Below are 14505 nucleotides of genomic sequence, written 5' to 3' on the forward strand. Positions count from 1 at the left end.
TTTTCTTTTTTTTACAAATTATAGCAAACTTATGGCTAGGAATATAAAAGTAGTCTTTATATTCCTGTATATTTGTGGGCCAGATTTATATGACTTGAAAAGTATTATTGCTCATATTAAATTTTACTTTATTTATTTTATTTTTATTAGTTTTTACTTTATTTAACTACAATGGTTTACATAGCTGTTCATAATACAGTTGTTTGATGTTTCAACACCAATCCCATCATCTGAGTGACCTTCCCTTCACCATTGTCCCCACATTTTCCCAGCCATCCCCAAGCCTGCCTGCTTAATAGGCACACAGTAATTTGTTTCACATCGCTTGTTACAAAGAAATGGCAAAAGGAATTACAAAAATAGTTAAGTAAAAGAAAATTTGTGAAAATTGTTCTATCTCATTTCAAGGGTAAGTCTTTGAGGATTTACTAAGCTGTTCATCACTTCTGTTGAGCTTTCCGTGTTATTGTTTTTGTTTGTTGAATTTAGTTGGCTTCTATGTTACTTTCTCATCTAATTTGGTGTGCTCCTGAAATTTCAGGACTGTGAAATTTGGAAGAGTTGTGCAGTCACATTCCCTGCTATGCAGTCCAGAAACTTCACAATCTGTAAAGCAAGGATGAGTCTGCAGAAACTTTTAGTTAAGCTGTAGAGTTAGGTCATAGGCAGCATGGCATCAGCCGTGGTGTGCGGCTGCTGGGGCTTCGGCAGAGCCGAGACTCAGCCCACCCCTCTCCCAAGGGCATTCCAGCGTTTTCAGATGGGGGTACTGATGTTTCCATGAATTTCAGCTGTTTGGCATGCATCTCCTTGGAGATTTAGTTTGTGAATTTGAAGAGCAGGACCAGTGGGTGAGTTGACAGTGGCAACTGTGGGGGGTGGGCCTAAATTTTATTTTTTGATAGATGTCTTTTATTCTCACTTAGATTAAAATAATCTGTTTTTTGTTTCCCCCTTATAGAATTTGTAATTGTACATTTTTTGTTGACTATTGTACATTTTTTGTTGGCTTGCTTATTCCTGAACTTGCCAAATAAATTGTAATTAAAAAAATAAGTAAGTTAGTTCTAGTGTATAGTAACCAGAAAGTAGGATCTGGGAATTTGGGGATTTTTTTTTTTTGTTTTAAAAAATTGTCGTAATTCTCATTTTTGTAGCATATGGTGTTTAATACAAGTTGTGCACCAGTCATAAAGACTTATCATTAAGTGTGTGAAATTTATACAAGGTAAAGAAGTGATTTTTAGTCTCTGTAGCTAAACTGAGATCTCATTTTGTCATTAATTGATTTAATTTATTTATATGTGTGTGTGTGTGTATATATATGTATATGTATGCATATATATATAGACTAAGTGCAGTAGTGTTGGTGGTAGAGGTGAGAACAATAATTTTGAAGAAACCAAACTAATGCTGATTAAATATTTATTCTGGTCCAGGTAATCTTGTTTGTTAAATATTCTAAGTACTTTTGATGAGATCATATTTCTTTCTTATAAACTTATTGTTATTAGCAGAGATTAGTTGACTCATTTACCCAGGGCAAAGTAGAATGAAGCTTTGGACATAGATTCAGTTTTTCTAATTTAATTTGATTAGGTGTTTGTGGTATATATGTAAACATTTTCCAAATAAAAAATTGTGTTTCATTTTTTAGACTACACCCAGCAGTGCTCAGGGATTACTCTCACTCTGTGCTCAGGAGTCGAGTCGGGCAGTTTCCAGGGGATCATAAACACTTCTGGTGATTTAATGTGGGCCTGCGTGTGCAAAGTATGCACCCAGTCCATTGAGTACTCTCTGGCCCCATATTTTCATAATTTAGTTATAAACTAATGTACATTGTGTCATTTCAGATATATGGTAAACCTAGACCTCTACTCCTGCTAATAATACTATCAGCCTAAAAATTCTGCAATACATTTATAATTTTATAAATCTGTGATGGACTTTTATTATGGCTTTATTATGATTTTGCCAACAGTCAGGCTGTTGTTTTATTACAAACAGATTCTGTATCTTTCTGATTAAAACAGAAGACTTAAAAATCATGAAGGGTGTACCATTTGGTTTGTAATCATTTCCATGTGTTATGAATTCTTATCAGATGTTGGGAAATAGTCTTTAAGCTAACTGCAAGTACTTATAATCCATGGTCCAAAAAACAATGATGTATAAAGGACATATGTTTAGCTGTCAGCTTGCTTAACAAGGTCTCCAAGCAAATTCATTTACTTTCATAAGAAATGTATGCATATTACATTCTATTTTTGCACAATGAAGTTCTCTTCGAAAGCAAGTCAAACATTCAGTAATCGTTAACTACACTTTTTTGGTGAATGTTAGAAGGTCAGAGTGCATGAGTTTATCATCCTTATATTATGATAATATTTCTCAGGCTATAAGAAAAGGAAACATATGTAACTCAAAATTTTCCTACGGCACATTTCAAGAAACAGAAGAAAATGAGAAAAGCATCTGGGGGGTGTGTGTGGAAGGGGGGAGTGGAAATTGGCTGAAAATTATGCAAGACAATTGACATTGCCATTTAAAATTCTTAGTGTCAAATTTAAAAGCTGTATGATTTCTTAACTGCAAACTTTAAGAAAAACTACTTGTAAAATAGTTTGATAAAAATGTAAGCATACTGTAGTTTAAAAGTTTCTTATAGGGGCTGGAGTGATAGCACAGCGGGTAGGGCGTTTGCCTTGCACGCAGCCGACCCAGGTTCTAATCCCAGCATCCCATATGGTCCCCTGAGCACCGCCAGGGGTAATTCCTGAGTGAAAGAGCCAGGAGTAACCCCTGTGCATCGCCGGGTGTGACCCCAAAAAAAAAAAAAAAAGTTTCTTATATAGTTACTTATTCATGGTGTCTACTAGTATATAAAAATGTTTAACTTTAAATAAGATATTCATTACTTAAAGTATTGGAAGTATACTTTTCTTTTAATGGGTAGTCAGCATATTAAGTAGAATACTAAATATGGAATTTGGGGATTTGTGTTATGTGTATAATTTCACTATATATTTGGCAATATTGAACACAAAAAAATCTCTTACACTTGTACATCCTTGGGGAAATTTGAGTTTTTTATTATTGTTATTGAGATAACATGATGGTAATATTGTTAATGTTTACGCTTTAAGAGTACAATGTTTACTGTACCACACCTATCATCAAACTGCCAACAGCTCTCTAATTAAATCCCTTCTCATCTACCTGTTGTTTTTTCAACGGCTAGTGCTACTTAGATGACTGATCTAAAGTATAGATCATGACTGATCATGACTGATCAAAATATAGAAGAAAACTTATAGGAAATATAATATAGACAGAAATATAATATAATATGTATTATATAGAAGGAAGTAAAATGTGTGATATATAGAAGGAAATTATCAGTATATCAATATAGAAGGAAATTTTAAGGTATAGATCATGACTGGTTAAGGTATAGGAGGAAATTTTCCTATCCTAAAGGAGTCCTACCTAAAAAATAAATATGAACTTCTAGTATTTTATTAAAAAAAGATTGCCGGGGGGAGGGTTGGTTTTGGGGTCAAGCCTGGTGGTGCTCAGGGGTTACTCCTGGCTCTGAACTCAGGAATCACTCCTGGCAGACTCCTGGGACCATAAGGGATGCTGGGTATTGAACCCAGGTTGGCTGCATGCAAGGCAACTGTCTTACCCACTCTACTATTTCTCTTATTGAATATAATCGTAAAAGAATTATGTTTTCATTGTAACTGAACATATTAGAAATTTAGCAGATTAGAAAGTAGATAATGTAGAATTATTTTACCCATTTCTTTTCACCATTGTTTTAAGATATGGTTGTTGACAAACATAAAATTGTTTATGTATCTTACCGTATTTACATTTCTGCTGAACAGTACTAATTTACTTAGAGATTTGTAGCAGATAGTTAGAAATTCAGAACAAAAATCAAGGCAATGCCTATATAAAACTGATAGTTAATGTTATATTACTAGATACAAATATCATTGAGCAGAATATAGAAATGAGAAAAATGCCAGCGAGAAACTAGAGAGTTGAGACTTTATAGTCACATAGATGAGAATTGAATTTTGAAAGGGATGGAATGTGGTTAATATTGTTGAATGATAGAAAAATCAGAGAAGAGGATGATTGAGAAAAGACCACTGAATAGAACTGATTTGATGGCACATTAAGAAGAGTATAAAAGCGTAGTTGAATAAATTTAAGGTTAAGGAAGTAATACTGTATGTATATTCTTTCCAGCAAGGAGCTCACTTGTAAAGATAATAGTATTTCAGTAGGGAAATTTGAGCTTATCTGTTGGCTGAATGAAAGGATCAGTGAAGTAGGAGTGTCTGGAAGTTTTAAGATTGAGGAGATACTGAACATAGCCTTAAGCCTTCATGAGAGGCCCCACATAAAACAGGAGGAGCTCCTGAGAGTAAGGAAGTATCCTAGAATAGGAACAAGGCTATCATCATCAGTTAAGCTCTTCCAGAATCCCTTTTGCAGGGAAAGGAAATAGGGATAGACAACTACAAGGTTCTAACTCTGTACTTCCATAACAAAATGAAGAAACAGCAAAAATCCCCTCCATGAAGAGAGGATGAAGAAAAGATTCCGGAAGCCTCAACAGGGGTTATCCACATATACAACCTCTCAAACAAAGAATTCTGAGAGGAAATCTTGAAGAGGTTCTACGTACTCAAAGCAACCATGGAACAGACATGCAATAAATTAAGGGAGGATATGACTGAAGCATTAGAACGGTCCACCAAAAAAATGCAGGAGGAAATGAGAGCAGAAATTTCAAAGCTACAAACAGAAGTCACACAAATAAAGGAATCTGTAGATGAATTAGAAGTCTCAGTAGGTGCCCTCAACAGTAGAATGGCTACAACCGAAGACAGAATCAGTGAGCTTGAAGATGAGCTGCACAAAGCTTACAGACAACAACAAATAATGGCAAAAGACCTCAAAATGGCTATAGAGCGAATCAGAGTCTTTGGGGATGACTTCAAGAGGAGCAAGATAAGAATCATTGGAGTACCAGAAGCACAGGAAAATAACCCCAATGAAAAAAACATAGTTAAAGACATCATTGTTAAGAAATTCCTGGAGCTGGAGAAGGCAGGCATCCAGATCCAAGGAGCCCAAAGAGTACCAGCAAAGAGACCCGAATAAACAAAAAGATCCCAAATAAATAAATATATACTTTTTCATAATAGTATTAAAACATTAGTTACTATAAAAATATCTCATTTCTAAAAATGATCTATAATCCCTTCACCCTTAATACCTGTTATTAATATTTTGGAACTATTTCTTATCATTTTCATATGTATAAACATGTACATAGTATTTTGGGGTTTTTTGGTAGCAAGGATGGGGACAAACAGACACACACATGTGTGTTTGTTTTTTTGTTTATTTAGGGGTCACATTCGCTTGTGCTCAGGATTTATTCATGACTCTGCATTTAGGAGTCACTCTTTTTGGGTTCTAGGAACTATATGGGATTTTGGGGATTAAACATGGGCCTGCAAGGCAAGGACCCAATCCACTGTCCTATTGCTCAAGCCCCAAAAAAGCATAACTTTAAAAATATCCTGTTAAGTATATTTCTGTACACTTAATAGATAATATAAATATACATTAATACATTGGATAAACAAAAATTAATTGCATTTTAAAAAAGATATTATATATCTGGAACCAACTATCCTGGGTTTGCTTGACAGCTTTCTTTCAATATTATATTATGTACTTACAAAACTTTTTTGTTTTATAGTGAAGAACTCAGAAAAGAAGCAAGACAATTAAAGAGAGAACTCTTAGCAGCCAAACAAAAAAAAATAGAAAATGCATCAAAACAAGCTGAAAAAAAAAGTGAAGGTAAGGCTCTTTATCAATCTTATGTTTTCACTTGCTATGGCTCCTCCTTACCTCTTTTACTTCTCTCCTCTCTCTCAGCTTCTTTCTGTCTTGAGTTTTGTTATTTGTTTTCAAATACTTTCTTTGAGCAGTGAGTGAATTTTCACTTAAACCAGTTGTCTGAAAAGTATATCTGTGTAAACTTCATTATAACTATTATACATAAATAAGCTCAACCAGAACAGAATACTTGACATCAGGCAAAACTTACTATCATAACATATATAGATATGCACAAAACTATTCATTTTCTTAATTCTGTAAATGCTCTGAAACGTTTGAGAAATGTTTTAGATCCTAATTGGGAGTTGTATAAACATTTATGCATTGATTTGAATTGTATTAAGTACAAACTCTTGTCTTTTTTAATATTAAAACAAATACAAAGTTTTGATAGAGTTGATCAAAATGATAACCTATTAATGCAGGTTAAATATGGTCATTATTTTATTATGAATTTTATAAAGCTACATGTCTTTAGACAAGCTAGTTCATGGAATATCTTTATGTAGTGTAAGGTCCTTAAACCTATAAAACATGCAGTGTTTCTTTTCTAAAGTAACAAATTTGTTTTTAATTTATGGTAATAAGTTACACTGTAGATTGAATGAATCTGATCAGAAGTTTGATTCAGTTACTTTAGTCACATACACTAAATTGGGCTTAACAAATTTCTTTGTGCATATCATCAGTGTTTATGATTTTTGAAAGCATGTTGTGTGTTCAACCTTTTAAAAATGATCACATGGCCATTCTGGGTTCAATTCCCAGTATCCTGAAGTACTGCCAGGAGTGATCACTGAGCACAAAATATGAATAAGCTTTGAGTACTGCTGGGTGTAATCCAAAGTAAAGTTTCTAAATTGGGATAGTGCTGTAAAACTTGGCCTTAGGCATCATCTTCATTATTATTAGCATTTATAGGTCACCCCCCCTCAACTCCTTGCCCTTTCGTAACAGTGTCTTTATTTAATTTTGTTTTGTTTGTTCATCAAAATTATTTTCTTCTATTGCATATGTCCGTCAAGTCATTCATTACCTACTTTTTTCTTCTGTTTTATTTTGCTTCACCTAATTCCCTTAAGCTTCCATTTTGTGCAAATGACAAATTTTCATTTTTTTATAGCTGAGTATTCCATTGTAGAACTATACCATATTTAATTTATCCAGTCATCTATGAAAAGACACTTTGGTTGCTTCCATATTTTAGTTATTATAATTTTAAAAGAAAAACTTAAAGAAAAACAAAAAAAAGGAAAAACTTACGTGTAACTAAATCATTTATGTAAAATATAATGTGTAATAGGAAAAAACAGTATTAGCAATACAGAGATTTGGAATTATAGTGAAAAATACTTTATCGATAAGTTTATGTATACTTTTTCTCACATGATTTCCCTTTAAAATTAGCAGTATTTTAAATATGTATAAGTAGCACTAGGGAGATAGTACAGTTTGTAAAGTACTTTCATTACAAGGGTCTGACCTGGATTCAATCCCCAGCACTACATTTGATCCTCTGAGCCCTGCCAGAAATGACTCCTGAGCACATAGACAGGAGTAAGCCCTGAGCACAGGTCAGTGTGTCCCCAGAAACAAAGGTGTGAAACCAATTTTTTCCTTAAGTTAATAAATCAATCCTAATATTGAAATTTTAATTCAATTATAAAAATTAGTTTGTATTCCCATGTGTCAAAAACCATATAGGACAACAGGGTGAACTTGAAAATAGATTCTTGCCCTTAATATTAATAATTTGTAGGAGTGAGATAAATGCAAATAATTACTATAATGTACTGTATGATGTAGATCCATACTATGTATAACAATGCTGTTTTCATATGTCTTTGAAATACTAAATAGAATTAAAGGTTTGAGTCTTAAAAGAATTATTTTATAACATGAAAGATAATATTCTTAATGTCAGCCTAACAATAGGAAAGGTGGTCATGATATGGAATAAACATTTTATACCATAATTAGGTCATTATTTTAGTACTCATTTTTCTAAATTTAAGTTTCATGTCACCCAAACTTCCTGATTTTGCGTAAATCTCAGTGGCAGTTAAAAATTAGCTTTCCATTCTAGACAGGTAGTATAGTGGGTAAGGTGATTGTCTTCCACAAGGTAAACCAGGTTTAACCCTCAGCACTTCATGTGGTCCCCCACGTCTCACCAAGAGTGATTCCCTAAGCACAGAGTCAGGAGTAAGTCCTGAGCACTGCTGGGTGGTCCCTTCAAAACAACAAAAATTAGCTTTCCCTAAAATGTAGATCATTTAAATAATGTAGATGGTTGCTGTCATTTTTCTTGTCTGAGAGTAGGCCTTACTATTTATTTTTAATTGTATTATTTTTGAAATAATTCTGTATGTACTGAAATATCATTAAAATTCTGTATACTCTTAATGTTGTTAGATAACTAAGAGTGGTATAATGATAAAAATCAATAATAAGTGTTGTTATAAAACTGGCAACTACCTACAGTCCTCATTTGAATTTCCTGTTTCCCCATTAATGCCTTTTTTTCTTCTCTGTGATGTCGTTACTGCATTGTCATCATGTTTCCTTTGGTTCTGATCCATGACAATTTCTTAGTCCTTTATAGACATTAGTGACCTTGACACTTAAGGCTGGTTAAAAATTTTGTGGAATACTTTTGACTGATACTTTCTCACTATTAGATTGAGGTTATGGTTTATTTTGACATGATCAATTCAGAAGTTAATAAGATGTCTATTATCTTTTTACCAGTGTTGTACCTTAAACTTTTGGTTAAAGTGATATTTGCTAAGTTGCTGTGCTATAAGTATATAAATATTCTTATGTTCCCTTAAGAATATACATATTTTGGTAAAAATACTCTGAGGTGATACAGGTATCCTGTTTATCTTCAAACTTTCCCTTACTAATTTTAACATCCATTGGCAGACTGTACTAGTAGAAAATATTTACTGTGATATTCTAATGGCGACTTTCTGAACTTGGACTTCTTCTGTAAGAAAGATCATATTTTTTTATTTTAATTATTTTTTTGCTTGATATGAGCTTGTTAATGTTATTTTACATGCATAATTTCAAACTATCATTATTTAGGTATTCAAATAATAACCAGCTTTGACCATGGTCTATTTCAGTTTGGTGCCTGTGTTTTTTCTGTATACCTATAAACTTTAAACACTTATTGCTTTCTGACATAAGATGCTGAAGTTGATCTATGTTTTCTCTCCTCTACAACTGGAATTAACCATTTTCCCAGGGAACCCTGTATCCAGCCAGAGTATTTAAAACCAGCATTTAAGATGCCTGCCTGAAACTTCTGTAATATAATCAGTGTTACTTCAATAAGAGTAGCTTGTTAATTAATTTTAGAAGAAACCAAAATCTGGTTATTAACTTACCAATTTAATTTTATTTTAGTATTTTTAGATTGCTGTTATGAGCAATTATTGCTATCTTAAAGAATGCTTAGCAACATTCACATTTTGTCCCTAATTGTAACACATTATGGATACTATTTTTTCTTAAAATTGTTTCCTCTTGGGGCTGGAGTGCTAGTATAGCGGGTAGGGTGTTTACCTTTCATGTGGCCTACTTGGGTTTAATCCCCCAGCCCACCATCCCTCAGTGCAGAGCCAGGGGTGAGTCGTGAGCAGTGCCAGATGTGGTCCCCCAAGAAACAAAACAAAAAAGTTACCTTTTCTCTGAACTTACTTTGGTCTTTGTAAGTTGAAAAGTCTTGCTGGTAAGGGTGACAGAAAGATTGTGGGGACAGAAAACTAGCTCAGTATGCCGGAGCACAGCCTCCTCACGCAGGAAGCCCTGGCTTGATTTCTGAGAGCACAGGTCTACCGAGCACCTTCAGGCGTGACCCCTGAGCAAATAGCAGAAACTAGCCTCCGAGCATACCAGCTCCTCAAAAGATAGAAAGAAATAATGATTTATTGTGAAAGGTGTGTGAATGTCAGGAAATGTTGCATGATATCTGAAATCCACATGTTCCCCAAAAGTTTTTAAGTCTGCTACCTCAGGAATGAAAATGACATTAGTCATCTCCATGCATAGCATGATGGAAGCAAAGCAGAATTTTAGGCATCCTTAGGTGTATGTCAAAACTTAATCTTACTTCCCAGCTGATATTCCAAGGTTAGAATTACATAAGCCCTTGGAATAGATCCAGAGGTTCCTAGTATGCAATCACATAGTAAGACCATCAAATGAAAAGAAATCGGAAAGTTTTATTGGACCTTGACTCTATTAAGTTCATGCATCAGTTGAGCTGAATCCCTTCCTGAACCAATTTAGGAAGGATTTCTTCATTAGACTATCTGACTACATATCTGGCTCATATAAAGCATTTTTATCCCATTCCAAAACTAAATTATTTATGTAGTGTAGGAAAATCTGAATGATTTAACCTTTTGAACATTGTATGTTAAATCTAGCTATTTGGACTGGAGCAATAGCACAGCAGATAGGGTGTTTGTCTTGCATGTGGCCAACCGGGGTTCGATTCCTCCATCCCTCTCGGAGAGCCCAGCAAGCTACCGAGAGTATCACGCCCCCACAACAGAGCTTGGCAAGCTCTCCGCGTCGTATTTGATATGCCAAAAACAGTAACAACAAGTCTCACATTGGAGATGCTACTCATGCCCACTCGAGCAAATCTAGCTATTTAATTTGCCAGTAAACTTGAAAGCGTATATTCAGTATTAAAAAGAACCTTGTGGAGGCCCAGAGAGGAAGCTCAGGGGTCAGAGGCCTGAGTGTTGCCCAAGCTCTGCCAGCGATAGCCCTTGTGATTTCGGAGCATACTTAGGATGGGTCTGCTGGCCCTTAGCACTCCTGAGACTGTGCAGTCCCTCACCTCCTGATTATACCACTAAACTCCAGCCAGATCGACCAAGTGCCACCAAAAGTGGGTCTAGGGCCCTCTAGAGCACCACATGGGAGCCCCTCCCCATGCAAAAGGAAACAAGACCCTTTTGGATATGTGAGTGTTGGATACATTGTGTGTAGTGTAGATCTGTGTTCATTGTGAATTTAGATACTGAATTCAGAAGACTAAATGCATGTGGACAGCTAATATAGACACTAAAAATATATTAATTTTTGTCATTTTGAGAGTAATTTTCATCCTAATACTAGTTAAGTCTTTGTGGTTCAGTTTTCTTTTACAAATCTAGGGATTAAATATTTTGTGTGTCTCTCAGTTTTCTCTTAGTGAATAAATTAGATCATGAGAATGCCTTTTATAAACTTATACTGCTATAAAAATGATAAATTTTAATTTATAAAGTGATAAATGGACTGGGGGCGACAGCACAAAGGGTAGGGCGTTTACCTTGCATGAATCTGACCCAGGCTCAATTTCTCCGTCCCTCTCAGAGAGCCCGGCAAGCTACCGAGAGTATTCCGCCCTCATGGCAGAGCCTGGCAAGCTACCTGTCATGTGTTCGATATGCCAAAAACAGTAACAAGTCTCACAATGGAGACGTTGCTGGTGCCCGTTCAAGCAAATCGGTAAAGAACGGGACAACAGTGCTACAGTGCTAAGGTGATAAATATAACTTTTTGTCTCCATTTCCTGTCCAGATTCTACAACTTAAAATACCTTAATTCTATTGCTGTAGTTAGAGTCTATAACCAATATGTTATATATTTAAATGACATAAATTAAAATATAAAATAATTATTCCTTTCTTTTTTGTTGCATTATTATAATTCTGTTTACTGAAAGTTGTGTATACATTTGCATTTATTCTTAAGTGATAAGAATTCCCTATATTATATTCATTGGACAAGTATAATGTTTGTCAACTATTATTATTTTATCTTAGATTAAATATATATCTTGAATTAAAAGCACCTGGAAAACCTTCTAGGAAAAAATCTTCTAGGAAACCATCTTTGCTGGGTAGTAATAGTCTTTTCATTTTTTAAAACATTCTTTTGGTGGAGGAAAGTTTGGGGCCAGATTAGTAGTATTCCAAGGCCACTTCCAGTCAGTGTTCTGGGAAGCATGTGCTGAGAATTGGACCCGGGTTGACCTCATGCAAGGAAATTGCGAGTTCACCAGCCCCTCATTTTATAATCTTTACTCAGTTTTCTGGGTTAGGTCTTTGCCAGATTTGTAGAGACAATAAGTAATTTATAGTCTAACCATATTCCTGCTACTCTTTTGTCACCTTAGGAAGATTACTTTAAATCAGGGCCCTTTTATTTCTTCAAATATGGATATAAACATAAATAAAATATGCTAATTATGATATTTAATATTTTGCTGTATTTACTTTTAATTAACCTTTAATTGACAACAAAAAAGTCAATTTAAAGAAAGCTCTGTTGTTTTTTATTATTATTTTTGCATTGAATCACTGTAAAACGGTGCATTACAAAATTGTTCATAATTGTGTTTCAGTCATACAATGTTCTAACACCCAACCCTCCACCAGTGTAATTTCCCAGCAGCGGTGTCCCCAGTTTCCCTCCCACCCCTTCAAGCCACCCTCCCCACCCTACCCTACCTCTACAGTAGGCACTTCTCTTCTCTTGCGCTTTTTCTTTCTCTCTCTCATTTTAGGCATTATGGTTTGTGATATAGATGCTGAAAGGTTATCATGTGTATCCTTTTACCTGCTTTCGATATTTAGTTCTTGTCCAATGTGATCATTTCCAACTAGTATTGTCGTATAATCTATTGCTTTTCTATCAGTAATACTTTGAACCCCATACAATTTATCAATGCTAAATACATTACCATTTGATATTAACAGATTGTGGTCATGTATATGTATAAGTATATAGCATATATACCATATATGTGCTAGTGTAAATCCTTCAAATTTTGCATTCTAAAGAAGCTTTGGCCTTTTTATATACCATTTATGCCTCAATAATGCTATTTCCCACCAAATACTACTTTTTTATCTCAAAGTTAACAACTTTTGATATCTCTGCTCTAGTAAGAAAATAAATACATTCCTGAAATTGAAATTACCACTTATTGCTTTTAAACACCTATATAGAGTGTTCTACATTGCTTATCTATGTAATGAAAATATTTATGGAACCATCCATTTTCTCTTGAATCAAACCAGTAAAGTTCAAGAGCTATTATTCCTTATATAAGGAGGATATTGTCAGAAAAATAGATACCATAATACTTCTGCATAAGAATAAAAACATCATATTACTATAACCTGGGCTGGAGCACAGCTGGTAAGGTGTTTGCCTTGCATTCGGCTCATCTGGGTTCGATTCTTTGCCCCTCTCGGAGAGCCTGGCAAGCTACCCATGGCGTATTCGATATGCCAAAAACAGTAACAAGTCTCACAATGGAGAGACATTACAGGTACCTCCTCAAGCAAATCGATGAACGACAGGATAACAGTGATACAGTGATACTATAACCTGAGACTTACTGCCATTGGTAAAGGATCCAGATAGTATAAAAAGAGTGAATCAGTAAATGGGAAAATATTATCAAGAGAATAAAACATAATGATATAACTAGAATTTTAAAAAATAACATGATATTCTAATCTAAAATTGGAAAGCAGTTTTATTTCTTAGTTAAATACAGAATTGGCATGCATTGGGGTTTAACACCAAAATTTAGGTAAATAAGAAATATCGTGTTTTATTTTAAATACCAGCAGTGTCAAAAGAGATGTACTGCAGGACAATCCTGTTTACAACCAGTGAGTCTCTTTAGTCTCACTGTAAATCAGCTAGACCTGTGTATAGGATTTTTGTTTGGGGTAATAAATTTTGAATAAGATTGATAGTTAATTGGCAATAGAGTTGGTTTCCTGTGTTGGCTCTGTCAGGTTCTTTAATAAACTCTATAATCCCTTTGTTAAATTATGTTTCTAAATTCTTTCCAGGTTTCTTTAAGTGTCAGCATATCAAAACTAGTATCAAATCAAACACCATCACATAGAGATACAGGTTGGAACCTATTCTGATCAGCTTTAGGCAGATAAGGTGTCAGATCCTCTTTTCAAACTCCTAAGCAAACAATAACTGCTCTATGATTTGTGCCAGAAGTTAGAGGGGGAAGGGCTATCTGAGCTTGTAAATCAAGAAAGAATTTTAAAGCCTTTCTTGAAACTCATCTCTGAAAAGCTTCATACCTCTCAGATTGCCCTGGGCCATTTCGAGTTTCTTCAAACTTTTTTCTAAATACTGGATTAAGTCATACAAGGGCCCTCTGGCTTAATAGGTTATGAAGGTATAGAGCTTTTGATTACTTTTCATCTATCTTTTAGTGTTAAACTACTTTAATCTGGGTTTTTATCCAAAACAGAAACCACTATGAAATAGTCACTCTGTGATGTGCCTGATATCAACTAGAATTAATTTTCACATTGAGCCAACTTGGGCCTTTTTCCCAAAGGAACTAGCTTTCTTCAGGTACTCTTGAGTCATTCCCTCCCCTTTTTTTCCCCTTGGAGACAAGAAGTGTTAGACCTACTTTTCCCATTTACCTTATGTGGTAGTTTTTAATACTGTTTACATGGAAAGGTAAAAGTATGTCTTCATTTAACTCCTTGAAAGTCTCTC

General features: G+C 34.6%; 1 protein-coding gene across 1 annotated transcript in view; it reads left to right on the forward strand.

Annotated features, from left to right (window-relative positions):
• CWC27 (CWC27 spliceosome associated cyclophilin) overlaps nt 1–14505 on the forward strand; it is a 235417-nt gene that overhangs the window by 118872 nt on the left and 102040 nt on the right. The window contains exon 11 of the mRNA XM_055144032.1: nt 5795–5898. Within this exon, the coding sequence (XP_055000007.1) occupies nt 5795–5898 (104 nt within the window). The remainder of the gene's footprint in view (nt 1–5794; nt 5899–14505) is intronic.

Source organism: Sorex araneus, chromosome 1, assembly GCF_027595985.1.
Source record: "Sorex araneus isolate mSorAra2 chromosome 1, mSorAra2.pri, whole genome shotgun sequence".
NCBI lineage: Eukaryota > Metazoa > Chordata > Mammalia > Eulipotyphla > Soricidae > Sorex > Sorex araneus.